A 19736-nucleotide genomic window follows, 5' to 3' on the forward strand; every position below is an offset into this window, starting at 1 on the left:
GTGAACTTAAACACACATTTCTGTTTGATACATACCTCGGAGTAGAATTGCTGGGTGTTAGAATATGTTTCTCTTTACCTTTAGTAAATACTGCCAAAGAGTTTTCCAAAGTTACAGAACTAAGAATCTCATCATCAGTTTATGAGAGTTCTCATTGCATCTCATCCTTGCTGATACCTGGTAGTCTCCAGCTCTTTCACTCTAGCCATTTTGGTGGACGTGAGGAGGTAGCTGGTTGGGTTTTTTGGTTTGTTTTATTTTTGTTTTTTAGCTGGTTGGTTTTAATTTGATTTTCTCTGATGACTAATGAAATCGAGCATCCTTTTGTGTTTTCTGTCCATCCTATATGTGTATAGATCCTTTTCTGTAAAATGTGTACTCAAATCTTCTGCTCATTTTTCTGTTGGGCCTTTTTCTTGATTGATCGGTGGGAGTTTTTGGCTTTTGTTTTATGTATATTCTGCATACAAATCTTTGTTGGTTCTGTGCCTTACAAATCTTTCTCCCATTGCAAACATCTCTCACTTTCTTACAGTTGTTTTTGATAAAGACAAGTTCTTTATTTTAACATCTCCCCACCCCAGCTCATTTTAATATTTAATATAGTTTTTAAAAAATTCATCAGTTTCTTTCCCTTACATTTTGTACTTTTTGTGTTCTATTTAAAAAACCTTTACCTGACCTCATTCTCCTTTTGCTTTGATGATTAGAAAAGTTAAGATTAAATTGTCTATAAATTGCATAATAAACAGTTTGCACCAGTCTTCCTCTCTCTCCTAAGGGGCAGTTCAGTTCAGTTCAGTTGCTCAGTCGTGTCCAACTCTTCGCGACCCCATGAACCACAGGACGCCAGGCCTCCCTGTCCATCACCAACTCCCAAAGTTCACTCAGACTCACGTCATTGAGTCAGTGATGCCATCCAGCCATCTCATCCTCTGTCATCCCCTTCTCCTCCTGCCCCCAATCCCTCCCAGAATCAGAGTCTTTTCCAATGACTCAGCTCTTTGCATGAGGTGGCCAAAGTACTGGAGTTTCAGCTTTAGCATCATTCCTTCCAAAGAAATCCCAGGGCTGATCTCCTTCAGAATGGACTGGTTGGATCTCCTTGTAGTCCAAGGGACTCCCAAGAGTCTTCTCCAACACCACAGTTCAAAACCATCAATTCTTCGGCGTTCAGCTTTCTTCACAGTCCAACTCTCGCATCCATACATGACCATTGGAAAAACCATAGCCTTGACTAGACAGACCTTTGTTGGCAAAGTAATGTCTCTGCTTTTCAATATGCTATCTAAGTTGGTCATCTATGCCAAAGCCTTTGACTGTGTGGATCACAATAAACTGTGGAAAATTCTGAAAGAGATGGGAATACCAGACTACCTGACCTGCTTCTTGAGAAACCTGTATGCAGGTCAGGAAGCCACAGTTAGAACTGGACATGGAACAACAGACTGGTTCCAAATAGGAAAAGGAGTATGTCAAGGCTGTATATTGTCACCCTGCTTATTTAACTTATATGCAGAGTACATCATAAGAAATGCTGGGCTGGAAGAAGCACAAGCTGGAATCAAGATTGCCGGGAGAAATATCAATAACCTCAGATATGCAGGTGACACCACCCTTATGGCAGAAAGTGAAGAGGAACTAAAAAGCCTCTTGATGAAGGTCAAAGTGGAGAGTGAAAAAGTCGGCTTAAAGTTCAACATTCAGAAAATGAAGATCATGGCATCTGGTCCCATCACTTCATGGGAAATAGATGGGGAAACAGTGGAAACGGTGTCAGACTTTATTTTTTTGGGCTCCAAAATCACCGCAGATGGTGACTGCAGCCATGAAATTAAAAGACACTTAGTCCTTGGAAGAAAGGGGCAGTTAGGCCTCCTAATCCCAAACACTCCTACCCGATAAATTCACCTCCTGGGCCCGCCTTGTCTCATGAACACGTGTCCACACACTGACACCATCCTCTGGAAGAGCTCTTAGATCAAAGTGCATGAGCTCGCACTTTTAACGAGATGCTGTCAGTCTTTATGGGACCAGCCAGTACTGGGCTCCAGCCGCTTATCCTGTTACCACTCCATTGAGGGGCAGACAGTGATGGGAATGTGGGGGCTTTTCCGAACCCAAATGTGCAAAATTCCGCTCAAATCATCAGTGTCGTTAAGGTCACAGAGCAGCTCCGACATAGTTGAAAAATGAGAAAGGGCCGTGGGCTGCTCTGAGCTCATTGTCAAGCCCCGCGGCTCTGCCTTCCCTCCCTTTGCGCCTTTTTTTCTGTCCTTTCAACATCTAAACATTTTCTGACTTTGGACAGCACAGTTGCACTCTCCTCTGAGCAGATGTTCACGATTACTTGGAACAGCCGGCCTCTGTACTGAGCCCCCACACCCTGGCAAGCCCGCAAGGGGACCTTAACCGTCACCCTGCCCGAGGGGTGCCTGGGTCAGGTCCTGGAAGGGGACTTCTCCCACTCCCCGCAGACCTTGTCGCCCTGATTGGCTCTGACATCGTGGAAGTACTGTGTCTTTCAAGAGCCTTCAGTACATCTGTTCTCAATTTTCAGACCACAAGGCGAGGGTTTGGGTGCAAGGAGTTTATCTGGGAAGTGATCCCAGGATGCCCTTGAGGGGGCAGGGAAGTGGGGGAGGACTCAGGCAAGGTGCACTGATGTGTGAACAGCAGGCCACCCCTGGGACCCTCACAGCCTCTCACCCAGGGGACGGGTGTCCTCCATCCCTTGTGGTTGAGGTTGCTCCATGGCCAGAGGACAGCTCCTAACAACCGGGAAATCAGGGAGGCAGCAGGTCATGCAGACATTGTTCTGCAGGGGAGACCAAGGCAGATGGGGAGGACACTGGCCTACACCTGCTTCAGTTATTTTGATAAATTTCCTCCTCCTAGCACTTTCTTGTGTCTGAGTTTCCCATTAATAAAAGTGGGAGTCTGTGGTTTTAAATGCCTGTTCCTGTTTCAGCAGAATTATTTTCATTATATACTCATGGATGGTAAGACATTTCTGTGGGTGCACACACGGCTCAGCTGAGCTAGAAAGCAGCTGACCTTGTGGAGGACTAAAGCTTGCCTCTTTAAGCCCAGGGCGGCCCTGAGCCTACATTGCCTGCTGGACTCTGTCTCCTGAGGTCACACAGCTGCTGCACCAGCCTCAGCTCCAGAGCCAGCCGCCCTGAGGAGGCTTGGTTGCTGCAGTTCTTTTCCCGTGTGCTCTGTGTGATGTGTGGGAGTCTGCCTTGTATTAATACCTTCCTACATTGAATGTGTCTACTTGTTAAGAGCTTCCAGACTCCAGCCTGTGCCAGACACTTCCTAGGCCCTCAATAGCTAGTTCAGGAACTGCTGAGCTCAACCCCCATGAGACCCACCCTCCTAGGAGTAAATGCACGGAATTTTGTCGAGCTAAATGATCTAGTTGAAGTGAAGCATCTATTTTTTTGACATGCAGATTCATGACCCTTCCTCCTCCCCTCATGTTTCGGATCCCAAATCCAAACCCGTCAAGGGGCCCCGCCTCTGACTCTGCTGTGACCTGAGTGCAGAGTTCCCGGCAGTCACGTTCCTTCCCTTGTCAGCAGCATCTGATGTGCGCTGGACTGTGGTGCCTGGTGGAAGGAGATACGTCCTGCAAGACCAAACTGGACCCTCCCCTGGATGGCACAGAGTGTGGGGCAGACAAGGTAACCCCACTTCCCACTGCCCCTAGCAGACAGCTAGTCCCATGTCCCCTGCACATTGGCACCTCTTCTGAAAAGTGCACTCAGGAGCCCCTGGCATGCCCCGGGCCACCCCAGAAATGCCTTCGAGCCCACTTCAGGCACTGAGGGACACATTCACCTCTCTCCTCTTCCTCTTATACAATAATCATTTACTCAATGTTTTTATTAAATTAACTCCTTTTGTTACACGAGTGAATTTACTTAAAATGTTTATATCAGAAGACTGTAAATGGAAAAACAGGGTTACTTGCCATGCAGAAATCACTGTCAAAAGATGATTTTAATGAGAATGGTGCTAGAGGTGAAGTGCACCAGCCTTCACACTGATCTTCTTTAACAGGAGAAATTGAAGTGTTAGAGGTGGTTAGGGCCAGCCACCACAGCCTGAGGCTTTCTATTTAGTCTTACTGTAAGAACTGAAAGAGAGGCTATGATCACGACTGTTTAATCACATCTTGTGCCCCACGGGTTGTGCTGCATACTTTGGGAAATTATTTTCAAGGATTGGCTTTCTCTTATCCTCAGAAAGAGCCATGGTTCTCTCACATGGCCCCAGCTGTGTCATCTCCCAGCACCAAAACCAAATCTGAAGTTCAAAACTACAGAGCCAGGAAATACTGCCTTCCAGAAAGAGACTCACACTAAACAGTTTGCAGAAGGTGAAGTCTCTCCGTGAGCCATGTGCATTCTTCCTTTTCTTCTGGGAGCTTTGAGAACCTACACTGGACACATCACATCGTTTAGGGCAAAATCCAAACCCCAGAGCCTTAGAGTTGTCAGGTTGGATAGGGAAGGAATGTTACCAAAGTTAGCAAACGTACACACCCCGAAATAGTCTGCTTTTGTGTAAATTATAAAAATTGGGGGCTTTGGGGGGCATGGTGTTTTCTCACGTGGAGGGGATCAGTTACCCGTGAGTGAGCAGCTTTGCCGCCCTGCTGTGTTTCAGTGGTGCCGCGCAGGGGAGTGTGTGAGCAAGACACCCATCCCAGAGCACGTGGACGGAGACTGGAGCCCCTGGGGCGCCTGGAGCATGTGCAGCCGCACGTGTGGGACGGGAGCCCGCTTCCGGCAGAGGAAATGTGACAACCCTCCGTAAGTCCCCCGCCAGCCTTCTCCCGGGTGCCTGGATCAGGGTGTCCAAAGAGCAGCTCTCGCTGCCTTAGCAGAGCAGTCTGTCTCCCACTGAGGCTTTGAGCTGAAGAAGAGTGAACTCGAACCAAAGGTCCTGGGTGCCGGGCCTCGTGTACTTCAAACGGCATCTCAGCCCAACAGAGCTCTCTCTGTGACGGAGGCAGTGAGTCCTGTGGGCAGCTGGCTCGTCTCCCTTGTGTGGGCCGTGGCAGAACCGTTTCTCGAGACAGCTGGATGACAACCCCTCCTGGCCTGCTTCGAGGCTGCCTTAGAAGAGGGTCATCCAGGGAAGCCGGCAGACCTTCGGGAAAACGGGGCTGACTTTCAAATTGGCTAAGAGCTGAACTGGAAGCAGTCTGGCTGTTGAAAAGTCACAGAGCATTTGTGCATTTTTGGGTTCTGCTCTTGTGTATCCAAATATCTTTTACCTGTCCTGTTAGACCTGACAGAAGATAACCTTTTGGGTTGTTGTTTTTTTCCCCTCATAGGCTTCCTTTTATTGACTATGATGACACTTTGTTCACCTATGATAACCCTTGTTCACCTCTATACACTTGATCTGAAAAACTCAGGGCTAGATCTTATCCTCAGTTGTAGCAATTCCTTTATCACAGGTTTGGCCTATTTCTTCTCTTGAAATTTCCAACTTTTAATGTTTCTTTAAATAATCTGTTTTATATCTTGTGTGCTATTAACTGCATCACATTAATTTTGAAAATGAGAAAGTTATAAATTATGACTAAAAGGAAATGGTTTATATCAACAGTATATAAATCACAGTATATTAAATCACAGTAATGAATGATTAGCACACCTTTCTTGTATTTAAAAATTCTAACACCCAAGGTATATCCCAGACCAATCAAATCACAAAGTCTGGAGGTGGGGCCAAGGAGTCAGATGTATGAATCTCTCCAGGTGATTCCAATGTCCGGCCAAGGCTGAAAACCTCTGGATTAAAGGAAAACTTGCACTCACAGTTGAGGCAATGCTGAGAACCCTGTACTCTCTGGTAGCACCATAAGAATTGCCATTACGTACCATGTCTTATTAAACCTTTTCCTTCCAGCACCTAGCAGAGTGTCTGATGCATGGTAGGTAGGTATTTAAACTTTTAGAAGTGAGTTCTTAATTAAAAGCATAGGTGGTATATTACGATTTTCCAGAGAGGCAGAACCAATATCCATATACATATGATTTATTATCAGCTCACATGGTCCTGGAGGCTAAGAAACCCCTTGATCTGCCACCTGCAAGCTGGAGGCCCAGGTGTAATTCAGTATGAAGGCCAGAGAACCAGGGAGCACATGTGTAAATATCACTCCAGGGGCGAGAGAAGAGGAGAGTAGACATGCCAGCTCAAACAGTGAGGGCTTTTGTTCTCATCAGGCCCTCAGTTGGTTGGGAGATGCCCGCCCGCACTGGGAAGGACATCTGCTCTAGGAATGCACCGATCCAAACGTGCATCTCACCCAGAAATACACTCACAGAAACTCCCAGGAGTGCTTTTTAATCTTGGCACCCCAAGGCCAGTCAAGCTGTTATGTAAAATTAGCCATCATAGGTAGGTAGATGATTAGAAGGGCTATTTAGCTAAGTGGTGAGAAATCAATAGTGGTTTCTGTTTTTCCGTTGCTCTGTGATGATGTTAAAATAGTTCCACCTCTGGCCCAGAAGAAGAGAGCTCTGGGTTTGGAATCTGGGTTTGGAGATTTGGGCCTGGTGTGGTTGGTTGGTCCTGTGACCTCAAGGCAGATCCTTCTCTCTCTGCGTCTCAGTTTCCTACATGAGAGGACGTAGAGTATAGTAGGTACAGTAGGAGGAGCTAGACTTCAAATCCCGGGGCCATGTTTTATAGCAACATGTGACTGTTACCTGCTTATTTATCTAAAACTTGGAGCAATCCATGAGGATCCACATGGAGTACATGGTCTATATTTAATATTTAACCCCTCTTGATGTTATCACTAAGAGAAGAACAGGCAAGACCACGTGCCCTGCCTCCTACCTTGCTGCTTTGAGGCTCAGAGAAGGAAAGGCTTCGTCAACTGCAGAGCACAGTTTGCAAAGGCTGTGGCTGGCATGGGTGTCCCATGTTTCTGATTGGAGCTCAGGTGCCCTGATCCAAGACTGCTGTCCTTTGGCACATTACATACTTCATCTCAGGTCAGGTGACACCAAATAAACATCATAGTAGATGAGTATCTGACTCTTTAAATACCTCTGAAAGGACTCTGTGTCCCAACAATACAACTGTGTTTAGGTGAAGGCTCTGTTGCAAGAATAAGATGTTATTTCGAGCATGCGTGCTAAGTCGCTTTAGTCATTCCAACCATTTGTCACCCCATGGACTGTAGCCCACCAGGCTCCTCTGTCCATGGGATTCTCCAGACAAGAATACTGGAGTGGGTTGCCATGCCCTCCTCCAGATCTTCCCAGCCCAGGGACTGATCCTGCATCTCTTAACTCTCCTGCATTGGCAGGCAGATTCTTAACACTAGTGCTGCCTGGAAGCCCAAGATGTTATTAATGCTGATTAATTGTGTTAGGCACAACTTTCATGGGACCAGATTTTGTATTTTGTGAAGATGATGTTGGCTAAGGTGCCCACATGCTTTGTCCTCACCCCTGATACTTTGTCTGTTCTGGGACACTCCAGGGGCATTTTGTGTTGCCCCCAAGTGTCCAGGGAAGCTGGCATCTGGTGAGGGCCCCTTTGTGCCCTGTTTTTATCTTAGTCCCACCAACCACAGTCCCTTGGTTTTTCTCCTGGACACCTCAAACCTAACACTTCCTAAACTTCCTTCCCCCTTCCCCCTGGTTCCCCTCGCAGCCCACATGCCCCTCAGTAAATAGCACCACCAGCTGCTGCATAGCTTGAGTTCAAAGCCCCGAAGTCCACATGTGTCCCCTTGTCCCTGCCCTTCCTCCTCCGCATATGATTGTGATAAGAACAGGGCACGCGGGCTCTCACCAGGTGCCAGCTTCCCTTCTAGGCATTTTCACATAGTAAATCACCTAAAGCTGCCGTAAGGGAGAGGCATTCTTTTTTTATCCCCATCGTACGTGTTAAAAGCTGAATCGTATGGAAGTTTGGTGACTTGCCGCATGTAGTAAATCACCTAAAGCTGCCATAAGGGAGAGGCATTCTTTTTTTAATCCCCATTGTACGTGTTAAATAACACTGAATCGCATGGCAGTTAGGTGACTTGCCCCAGGTCACACAGCTGGGCAACAGCAGGTCAGGTTTGGAGCCAGCAGCAATGTTCCAGGGTCTTTTCAAACCATCAGCATCAGCCTCCCTGTTTCCCCTCTGCTCTCCCTCCCCAGGTTCATTCTCCACAGCAAGCCAGAGACATCCCCTCTTTCTTGTAAAGTCAGTTACAATCTCTTCCTGCTTCAGCCCTCCTGGTCACTCCCCGCTGCACTCAGAATGAAATCCATGCTCTTCACCATGGCCCTGGTATTATTTCCGCTGCTGCCATAATAAATTACCAGCACTTGGTGTCTGAAAACAACACAAATTTATCCTCTCTGAGTTCTGGAAGCCAGGAGTTTGAAATCAGAGTGTCAGCAGGGTTGATTTCTTCTTGAAACTCTGAAGGAGAAGCCATCACTGGCCCCTTACCCACCCCACCCCTCTCCTGGCAGCTGCCAGCCTTCTCTGCCCCGCAGGCACACCACTGCACCTCTACCTTCACGGAGGCATCTTCTCTATGCATCTCTTCACTTCCTTTTCTCTTCTCAGGACACTAGCCATTGGGTTTAGGCCGACACTAATCCCGGGCAAGCTCATGATTCAGAGATCCTGATGATACCCATCAAGACCCTTTCCCAGATAAGGTTGCATCTGTAGATTCTGGGCGGGTTTGTCTTTGTAGGAGAAGGTGCCTCCCTGTCCAGCCCTCCTTTCTGTGCTCAGACACCAGCCCCGACCCCCACCCCCAAGTCAGTGTCCCTTCCCTCCCCCCAGCTCCCTCTGCCCTCTCTGTGTCTTCTCTTTAGACTGGCCTCCTCTTCTGACCACCATGCCGGAGGCAGGTGCCTGCTCTGCACACTCCCTCTGTACCCTTCCCTCTCTTTACAGGTATCACGATTTATAATTACTCATGTGCATTTGCTCACTTGTTTTCCTGTGCCCTCCCCCACTGGCCTTTGAGCTGTGGGGCCCCATCCTCCTCCTATGCCCGCAGCAGGCCAGCCCTCCCTAATGTATGCCTGAGTACCTTACTGTCTGGGTGCGTGCTTGCTGAGAAAAAGCGGCTGTTCTGATCTTCTAGTTGCAAAACACACACCTAATCTTGTCTTCCCCCCAAAAGACAAGGGTTATTGTGAATTATTAGCCAGAAAAGAGCATCACCAGGTAGGCCCCTTCCCTTGTACCGTCTCGCGTCACGGAGGCCCATGGGCTATGAACAGCCAGGAGTGGGATCCAGGTGTCCCTGGACCCGGGGGCCATCTTCTTCCAGCCTGCCCTCCCAGTGAGGCCGTGTCACAGCTGAGGTGCTCAGAGCCCTCTCGAGAGCAAGCTCCAAACATAATCCAGCCTTGTTTATTCCAAGTGAGAGAAACAATATGTTTTTGCTCCTATAATAGTTACGCCTTGGTAGTCAGCTCAGTCTTTCATAGTAACCGTGTGGCTCCATCTCCTGTTCTGAGCAGAAGGGACAGGCTCTTTGTCTCCTGTAGTTTTCTTCAGGGTTTCCCACCTTCGTAGAGCCACCCAGGTGAACGGGAGGAGAAGGGACCGGCCTCGGGGGCGGCTTCGCAGCAGGCCTGGGTGCTTCCCGGGAGCAGCAGGAGCAGCGAGGGTTTGCTCGAGTCCAGGCAGCAGCTGTCAGCCTGTTTTTGCAGAATGGCCTGAGGTGGTGATTGTTACAAAGCACAGCTGATGGCGGCCCTGAGCCAAGCTCTGACCAAAACAGCGTCCTCTCCCCGGCTCACTCCTTAAATCACCACGCTCACTGCCTTGAGAGCCCCCAAGGATGTCCAAATCTCATTGCTATGTGCGTCTCAGACTTGGAGCGCTCCCACCACCATCTCCCCACCCCCTTCACTTTATATTCCTGGCACCTTTCCCATCTTCCGCAGCTGGTTTATTCACTGTCCAAAATACTGGCAAAAGAGTCCCCCCATTTTTTCTCTAAGTCTTGGTCTTTACAGCTATTGGAATTTTTATTTCTTGCCAACTGACATCAAGGCTTTGGGGACCATCTGTGGTTTTCATCCAGCTTCCTAAGCTTGTCCTTTCGTGCCTTAATTTGTGTCGCTGTTAGTGCCAAGACTGTGAGGCAGAGAGCTCATCTCTGATGTGAATTCTGGTACCCCATTAAGAGGCTGCGTGTGGGGAGGGCTGAGGAGTAGGGTAAAGAGAAGAGGCTCCACTGATCTTGTGTGAAGACCCGGCTCTGCACAAAAAAGACAGGGATGTGCGTGGATCTTAGAAGCAGGGGTGCGTCAGGGTTCACCATGCAGCATCCACCCCCGAGCATCAGAATGGAAAACAGCCTGCCTCCTAAGACCCAGAGGAGTGAAGTTATGTGCCTGTAATGGCTTTCTGCTTCCACAGTGAAACCCCTGTATGTGTGCTTTTAACATACCTGGTGTTCACAGCGACCGTTTTTAAAAGTCCCAGTTTTATTCACTTGAGCCTAAATTACATGTGTTACTTGGCACCTTTCAGAGGCGGCCTTAATACTAGGATGGCAGCTGCCCTGGGTGGGGGGCGTTGGCAGCCCTGTGGCACTTTGAAACCCTACCTTGCTTGCTCCTTGGAGCTTTTGGTGCAAGACCAGGAGGCGAAGCTGACTCTGCCGTGTCTCTGGGTGGTGAGTGGGTGTCAGCCACTGTGGTGACTTTATCTTCTCATCTACCTTCATTCAGTCGAGCAGAGCAGAAAACCAAACCTTGCCTCCACTCAGCTGCTGCTTGCTTTTCCTTCACTTGAATGCTGTCTGTCACTCAAGGAAAGGGCACACCTGCCCTCTGTGACTCTGAGCAGCCCTTCGGCCTCCCCTGCTCTGCCTTGGGTCTACCTGAGGCCCTTGGGACCCAACTGGCAGAAGCTGGGCCCACCCTCACAGGAGCTCAGAAGGACTCACCTTTCTGCCCGCTTTCCGGTTTCCCCCGCCAGACCGTCCCTGCCTTGTGCTTTTCCCTGTTTTAAACGTCTTTCTGATGGTGTGATGTGCAGAAAGGGCATCTACCCCTGAGTGCGTGGCTCCCAACACAGCCCCGCTCGCCGTGGTGGAACGCGTGTGCTGGGTGTGTGTGCAGGTCCGTTGACTCGTGGTGCACGTGTGAGTGGCTGAGGGCCTGTCTGCAGAGTGGCTGTGCTGTCCCCCTGCCCTGAGCAGCGATGGCCTCCGCCCGCCCGCAGCCTCCCCAGTGCTTCCATCTGGTCCGTGTGTAGCGGTGTGTCAGTGAGGTTGTCCTGTGCGTCTCCTTCATAAGTAGTCAGGCTGAGCATCTGAGTGTGTCTATAATTGCCACTTGGATATCCATTCCTGTTCCAGTCATTTGGGTTTATGTCTAAATTCCTACTTTGTTTATGTTTGTAAAGTCCTGATAGAGTACAGATAGAAATTGGGGATTGATATTGGAGAATCATCTTGAAAATCCAACACACCCCAAAGTCTGTCTCGGTGAGTCAGGCTGGCCTTCCTGGCCCCACAATGGCCAGTGGGTGGCCCCCTTCCACAGCCTGCTCCTGCTGCAACCAGGAGCACTTGTGAGTCACACTTTCTTATCTCCACCTCTTACTTCCCAGCTGAGAAGTTGTTGAATACATTGGAGCTTCGATTTCCTCATCTGAAGGATGCAGTCAGGACCCCCCCATCTGATTCTTTCTGCCAACTTAACGAGGTAATGAGTATCAAGAGCAGGCAGAGGGTGTGCCCTCCAGCATATTAGCATGTGATCACAGTTGATGCGAAAGTGCCTCTGGCCTTACCTCTGTCCTCAAGGATGAGATTTCAATGTGCCGCTGCCTCCCCTTCAATATACATGAGTCTTCATGGAGCCTTCTGGCCCTTCCAGCTCCTGTGGGAAAGACTGAGGACAGATGACTGTTCTACCACAAATCCGACCGTGTTCACCATCCTCCATTTTAGCCATGTCCAGCTTGGTTTCTATTGTTTTAGCCTTCCTCGGTGCTTTTAATTTTATCTACAGTGCATGACTCAGGGTAAATGAGAACCCCGGCCCTCTGCTCCTCAGACTTTGGGAGGGTTATCTCTTCTGCCTGTGTTTACAGGTCCCTACAGCATCTCCTGAAGGCCCATGCAACTCAAATGTGGTCCACTTACCCATGTGACTTCCTTGGTAAAGCTGGTCCCTCCTTCAAGTCCTGTCCCAGAACTTCTGTTCATAAGCTACTGTGGACCTTCTCATCAGACATGCCCACCCTCCACAAAGATTCTCCTGCATCTGAGTGCTGAAGAATTGCTGCTTTTGAACTGTGGTGTTGGAGAAGACTCTTAAGAATCCCTTCGATTACAAGGAAATCCAACCAGTCCGTCCTAAAGGAAATCAGTCCTGAATATTCATTGGAAGGACTGATGCTGAAGCTGTAGCTCTAATACGTTGGCCCCCCTGATGACCCTCCTTTCGGGGTCTCAGCACCACTGTGTACCCAGGAAGCCCTCACTGGTGTCGCAGTAACACTCAGATGGCCTATATTATTGGCACCATCTTAAAGAGTGAGTCAGCTGAGCGCAGAGTCCTGCCACAGATCAACCTGCCAAAACTCGGATGATGTGGGGAGCAGGTCGTGCCGCTTGTGGATTGCTTCTTCCTTTTCCCATGCTGTTCAAAACAGTGACCAGAGGGAAGACTGAAAAAAACAAACTTTTAGTCATTTTTTTGAACAGGAAAAGCTTAATGTAAAAAAGCATTAACTATAACAGGTGGTTGGAATATAGGGGAAATTAGCTGCTAAGAGGCAAAGAACTCTAAAAACACAGGAAGAGTAGATACAGGAAGCAGCCTCTATCTTCAGGTCTGAGGCAGGGCACCCAAGGGCAGAACAAGTATGGATGAGGGTGCCCCCCTCACATACACATCCAGGGCTGAAATTCCTTGGACCTGTTGGAGAGCATACACCCAGGATGTATGTTGGGATGAGGGAGAGGTTTGCAGAGGTGCTGCACTGGTAGAACTCTCTGGAAAGCCATACTTAGGGATGTCAGAGAAAACTGCCCAAAGGTGAAACTGCATGTGATACCAGACTGAGAATTTTCCCAAAGTGTGGCGTGCTTGGAAGCTGCCTAGAGGGAGGTGGGCATCATGGGCCAATAGGAGCCTGCTGGGAGAAATCACATACCAGAGTCAGAGACAAAGCCTGTCCCTCCTCTAGTGCGTTGCTGTTGTTCAGTTGCTCAGTCATGTATGAGTCTTTGCAACCCCATGTACTGCAGCATGTCAGGCATCCCTGTCCTTCAGCATCTCTCAGAGCTTGCTCAAGCTCATGTCCAGTGAGTCAGTGATGCCATCCAGCCATCTCATCCTCTGATGTCCTCTTCTCTTCCTGCCCTCAATCTTTCCCAGCATCAGGGTCTTTTCTAATGAGTCAGCTCTTCTCATCAGGTGGCCGATGTATTGGAGCTATAGCTTCAGCATCAATCCTTCCAGTGAATATTCAGGACTGATTTCCTTTACGATGGACTGGTTGGATTTCCTTGTAATCAAAGGGTTTCTTAAGAGTCTTCTCTAACACCACAGTTCAAAAGCAGCAATTCTTCAGAGCTCAGCCTTCTTTATTGTCCAACTCTCACATCCATACATGACTACTGGAAAAACCATAGCTTTGACTAGATGGACTTTTGTCAGCAAAGTAATGTCTCTGCTTTTAAATACACTGTCTAGGTTTGTCTTGGGCTTCCCTTATGGCTCAGCTGGTAAAGAATCCACCTGCAGGAGACCTGGGTTCAATCCCTGGGTTGGAAAGATCCCCTAGAGAAGGGAAAGGCTACCCACTTCAGTATCCTGGCCTGGAGAATTCCATGAACTGTATAGTCCATGGGGTTGCAAAGAGTCAGACACAACTGAGCGACTTTCACTCTCACTTCTAGGTTTGCCATAGCTTTTCTTCCAAGGAGAAAGCGTCTTTTAATTTCATGGCTGCAGTCACCATCTGCAGTGATTTTGGAGCCTAAGAAAAGAAAATCTGTCACTGTTTCCATTGTTTCTCCATCTATTTGCCATGAAGTGATGGGATCTGATGCCATGATCTTAATTTTTTGAATGTTGAATTTTAAGCTAGCTTTTTCACTCTCCTCTTTCACGTTCATCAAGAGGCTCTTTAGTTCTTCTTCACTTTCTGCCATAAGGGTGGTATCATTTGCATATCTGAGGTTATTGATATTTCCTCTGAAAATCTTGATTCCAGCTTGTGCTTCATCAAGCCCAACATTCTGCATGATGTACTCTGCATATAAGTTAAATAAGCAGGGTGACAATATAGCGTTGATATACTCCTTTCCCAATTTGGAACCAGTCTGTTGTTCCATGTCCAGTTCTGACTGTTGCTTCTTGACCTGCATACTGATTCTCAGGAGGTAGGTAAGATGGTCTGGTGTTTCCATCTCTTTAGGAATTTTCCACAGTCTGTTGTGATCCACACAGTCAAAGGCTTTGGTGTAGTCAATGAACAGAAGTAGGTGTTTTTCTGTTATCTCTCTATCATAAAAGCTGGTTCTGACAAAGCTTAGCATCATGCCGTCTTGAAAGCTTCATTTGTTCATATGGCTTTAATTGTTCATACAGCTTTGAGTTACCATCTTGTCCTCTCATTTGAACTTGAAGTGTTTATTGTGGGGCATGTCTGATGATAAAAAAAACTTCCTCAACTTTTGATTATCTGCAAGTATCTTAATTTTCTCCCTCATTTTTGAATTAAAGTTTTGCTGGGTACAGAACTCTTAAGTTGCCAGATTTTTTCTTTGAGAACTTTAAATGTATCAACCCACTGACTTCTTGCCTCCAGGGTTTCTGACTAAAAATCGACTTGTAATTTATTGAGGATCTCTTGTCTGTGATGTCTTGCTTCTCTTTTGCTGCTTTCCAGATTCTCTTTTTGTCCTTTAACAGTTTAATTATACTGTATCTCAGAGAATTTATTCTATTTGAATTATAGATTCATATCTTCAAATTAGGGAAGCTTTCAGCCATTATTTCTTCAAATAATCTCTCTACTCCTTTTTCTCCTTCTGAGACTCCCTTAATGTGTTTATTTGTCCCCTTTCTGATTTCCCACAGAGCCTCTCTGCTTTCTTCATTTTTTTTTCTTTTCATTCCCTAGACTCAATATTTCAATTCATAGGACAAATTCATAGAACAAATATATATTCCTGATTTTTTTCTCCCGCCCTTTCAAATCTGCTTTTGAACCCACCTAGTAAATTTTTCATTTCAGTTACTGTACTTCTCAACTTCAGAGTTTTTATTTCAGCATTTTTGTTTCCTTTTTGTAATTTCTGTCTCTTTATTGATATTCTTGCTTTTTCATATATCATTCTCTATCTTAGTCTGTATACCTTTAGCACTTAGAGCATCTTAAAGACCATTATTTCATAATCTTTGTCTAATAAGTCCAACCTCTGAGCTTCTTTAGATACAGTTTCTACTAATGTATTTTGTTCCTTTGAATGGACCATAGTTTCCTGTTCCTTTGTATGACTTTTGACTGTTTTATTGAAAACTGGACATTTGAATCTTATAATGTACCGCTGGAAATCATCTTTTTCTCCTTCTTCTCAGATTTGCCATTTCTTTGCTCTTGAAAAGTTTCTCTGTGCTGGGATCAACCTGAAGAAGTGTAAGGTCTTTTCTGGCCTTTTCTGAGGCTTCATCTTTCCCTGAGCATACCTAGTGGCTTTCTAAGTATTCCCATATGTGCAGTTGCTTCTGAATAGCCTCATCCTTAAATATTTGGCTCCCAAAAGGAGATAAAGAATTTTTTTTTAATGTATTGCTCATTGAAAACCCCTCTGGTATTGGTTGAAACAGTGGTGGCCAGCTCCTATGCTTATACCTCAGAAATCAAAAGCAGCACTGTGCAAAATAGTTATTTCAGTCAGTTTTTGCCAATTACAGTTGTCTAGGTGAAGAGATAGATTCTTGGTGCTTCCTACTCCACTGTATTCCCTGACATGGCTTTGTATTTTGGTCCTTTTAAGATAAATTAGTTCAATTTATATAGATCAGTTCAGTTCAGTTCAGTCGCTCAGTCATGTCCGACTCCTTGTGACCCCATGGACTACATGCCAGGCCTCCCTGTCCATCACCAACTCCCGGAGTTTACTCAAACTCATGTCCATTGAGTTAGTGATGCCATCCAACCATCTCATCTTCTGTCATCCCCTTCTCCTCCTGCCTTCAATCTAATTCAGTCTAACTACTGTTTATTACAGACCAGCCTATGTGAGATTCTCTGCTGAAAACTGCAGAGGAATAGGAGAAAGGGAACTCAGTTCACGATTTCACAAGGTTAATGATAAGCAGCATAGCAGAGACCCAAGCAGGGTCAGGAGAGGTTCCAAGAAGGAAAGGAAAATAGGCTACAGAATGGAGGTAGCCTTAAGGATGAGCAAAGAGTTAGGGATGGGAGAGTGGGGAAGATGGGGCACAGTGAGCCAGGTAGGAGCTGAAAGCAGACTTCCCTGTAAGAAAAGATCAGACATGGAGAAGAGACAAGATAAACAGAATTCCAGAGGAAGCCCTCTGAGGCACATGTGGTATCACATGGGCTGCCCCCTCCCAGGCCCACTTGCTGCGGGATCCAGGAGCTCTCTTCTGTCACATCTGATCTCCTCTCCACCTACCTGCTGTGAGTCATAAAGGTAGTTGGTATATGAGGGTCAGTCAGACATAAAGCTGGAAAAATCAACTGATGAAGGAAACTAAAATGAAACTTAATCGCAATTCCAGAAGTTAATTACATGATGTGTACAAATCTTGGTCCACACCCTAAGGAAGGTATATAAAAAATGTAGCTTCTTTTATTTTTTAGCAGCTAGCCTAATTTGTGTTTCTTAACTCCATTCTAGTCCATGTTGGATTCCTAATCACTTCAAGAGTTTTTTGCTCCATTTTTCCTGAGTTTGCATCTAAGTTCAGTTGAGGATGCATCTGGTTACTGTGATGTCTGGTTTATTCATCTCTAGGGCTGCTGTAACAACCCTCTAACTGGTGGCATAAGTAACAGACATTTATCCTCCCAGTTCTGAAGGCTAGAAGTCCAAGATCAAGGTATGGAAGACTTGGCTCCTTCTGAGGGTAGTAAGGGAGAATCTAGTGGTTTACTGGCGATCTTTGGCATTCCATAGAGTGTAGAGACATCATCCTGATCTCCGTCTTCATCTTCACATGGCATTCTCTTTGTGGGTGTCTGTCTCCAGATTGCCCCCTTTTTATAATAATACCAGTCATACTGAAGTAGGAACTCACTCTACTCTAGTATGACCACATCTTAACTAATTATGTCTGCAGTGGTCCTATTTTCACGTATTCTGATGCTCTGAGGGTTAAGACTGCAGCACATGAATTTTAGAAAGGACACAGTTCAACCCACAACTTCTTACCCTAGAGCATCTCTGCCTTCTGGTCCCAGCCATGGGATGTTCAGCTCACCTGTTGCAGAAAAGATGTCCTTCCTGCAGTTCCACATGGTTCATCAGTGCAAGTCCCTTCCACACCATGGTTTGTGGCACAGAAATACATTCACCTACTTACACTTCAGCCTAGGGTTTGTGGGGAGGTAGTCTGAGGCTTCATCTACCTAAACATGCCATATAGTCATTCTCCCTGAGCTCTAGCTGCCTTCTTTGTACTCTGGGCAGAAAGAAGAAGAAGGGATCCCTCTCTTGTCAGATCTCATAAGCCTTGGAGAGGTTTTACTGTTCCCTGTTCAAACGTTTCTCTGTACCGGGAATCAGCCTGAAGAAATACAAGGTCTCATCTGGCCTTTGAGATCAAAACTCAGAATGCTCTGTGGAGCCACTAGCATATGTCATCTCTCAAGGCTGCCTCCACTTCAGGGCAAGAGAGATGTTGCCTGGTGTGTTTGAGGTAGGCATGGAGGAATGAACACGCCTTTCCTCCTATTGCAGGTGTTTCCTCAAACAGGTTTATGTAGACCGTGGGCTGGCTAGCTATGGCCTATGAGCCAAGTCTGGCCCACCACTGGGTTTTGTAAATAAAATTTTATTGGCACACAGCCACATTCTTTTGTTTATACACTGTCTTTGGCCGCTTTTGTGCTATAGTGGCAGAGTTGAGTACTTGCATGGCCCATAAATCCAAAAAAATTGACTGGTCCTTTGCAGAGAAAGTTTGTGGATTCCTGGTATAGATTATTGTGACACAAAAGCCTAAAGACTTTTGCCATCTTCTACTGTCATATCTCTTCTATAAGGCAGTGATCACAGGGTGGTCTTACAGTGTGAAGACAAGAACTGGCAAAGAGGGAAAAGAAATATTCAAAATAAAATGGTTAGGGTGTCAGAATGTCACCTTGCTAACAGGACTTTATAGTTTGTGAAAAGTCATTGAGCAGAGCAGCTGTGATTTGTGCTGGATTTCAGTAAAAAAATGTGCCCGGGGAATGGGGGAGGCAGTCTCACCCCATCATGATGTTCTTGGCATCGTGGAAGTGAAGGGGACCATTGAGGTGGCCCCCATCAGAGTCCTAAGAGGACACCAGGGCCTCGCAGAAGAGCTGGGCAGGGCCAGCTTCAGCCAGCCGGGCCAGGGTCCTGCTGCTCCCCAGTGCCCTTCCCATGCGTAGACGTGGCCCCAGGACACATCTGGATCTGCACAGTTGGTTAAAACCCCAGCCTCTGCACAGAGCATCGAGGACCCAAGACTGCAATCTTGAGCATGTGTGGTCTCACGCTTGTCTGGTAAAGGATACAGAGCTGGGATCTGGCTGGTCTCTACCCAGAGCCCATGAACAAGTGAATTAATAGTTCTGATTCTTTTCATTATAGAGTAAATGAGAGCTGTTTATTTACTCAATGTGAAACAGTGACCTCTGAATTATAGCTAGCAGCCATTTAAAGGTCTTCATTCTGTAGAAGGAAAAAAAAAAAAAACCCACACACGCCAAAAATTCCCCTTGGGGTTTTCAGTGTTACAGATGGTCAAGTTTTAAGTTCAGATGAAAGACAATTCTGGGATCTTGCTGAACTGATCCATCTCGTATCCTATTTCCAGATGACCTTGATTTATAGTTCTTGGATGTATTTTTCTCATGGCTTACTTAACATGTCGTCATTGTGGGGCCAGGATTGCTGAGAGATGGTGTGTAAGAGGAGAGGGGGTGTTGCTTTGGAAACCCTGTGTGCCCCTCCCCCCTCCTGGAAAGAGAAGCCACCCATGAGCTCCCCTGCTGTTTCCGCGGCCTGTCTGGTTAACATGAACCCTTCTCTTCCTTCTAGCCCAGGACCAGGAGGCACGCACTGCCTGGGCGCCAGTGTGGAGCACACAGTCTGCGAGAACCTGCCCTGTCCCAAGGGCCTGCCCAGCTTCCGTGACCAGCAGTGCCAGACGCACGACCGGCTGAGCAGCAAGAAGAAGGGCCTGCTCACCGCAGTGGTGGTTGACGGTAAAGGCACAGGGCACATCTTTTCAGGGGAGCTTCCCTCTCCCCTCCCCCAGCGCCGTAAACACCTCCTGGGAAAACCCACAGGCATCCCCACCCCCAAAATCCACCCAGTCCTGCCCGACTCAGCTGTGGACCCGCTTCTTGAGCCATGGGTTGAACTTAGATGACCCAGCTCGGTGAGATTTCCCAAAAGCAGCCGTAAGGCAGGCAGTGGGCCTGATCTCTCCTGCCTGGGTGTGCTGGCAGCCTGCCATCTCATGCCCTGTGCT

The 19736-nt window shown here is 47.1% G+C and overlaps 1 protein-coding gene across 3 annotated transcripts in view; it reads left to right on the top strand.

The window, feature by feature from the left end:
* Nucleotides 1-19736, top strand: part of ADAMTS17 (ADAM metallopeptidase with thrombospondin type 1 motif 17) — a 407285-nt gene that overhangs the window by 244971 nt on the left and 142578 nt on the right. For 2 of the 3 annotated variants that reach the window (XM_061394241.1, XM_061394239.1), the window contains exons 11-13: nucleotides 3585-3689; nucleotides 4678-4823; nucleotides 19301-19467. In XM_061394241.1, coding sequence (XP_061250225.1) covers nucleotides 3585-3689; nucleotides 4678-4823; nucleotides 19301-19467 — 418 coding nt within the window. The remainder of the gene's footprint in view (nucleotides 1-3584; nucleotides 3690-4677; nucleotides 4824-19300; nucleotides 19468-19736) is intronic. The other variant, XM_061394240.1, reaches the window with a different exon arrangement.

This window comes from Bos javanicus, chromosome 21, assembly GCF_032452875.1.
Source record: "Bos javanicus breed banteng chromosome 21, ARS-OSU_banteng_1.0, whole genome shotgun sequence".
NCBI classification, from domain to species: domain Eukaryota; kingdom Metazoa; phylum Chordata; class Mammalia; order Artiodactyla; family Bovidae; genus Bos; species Bos javanicus.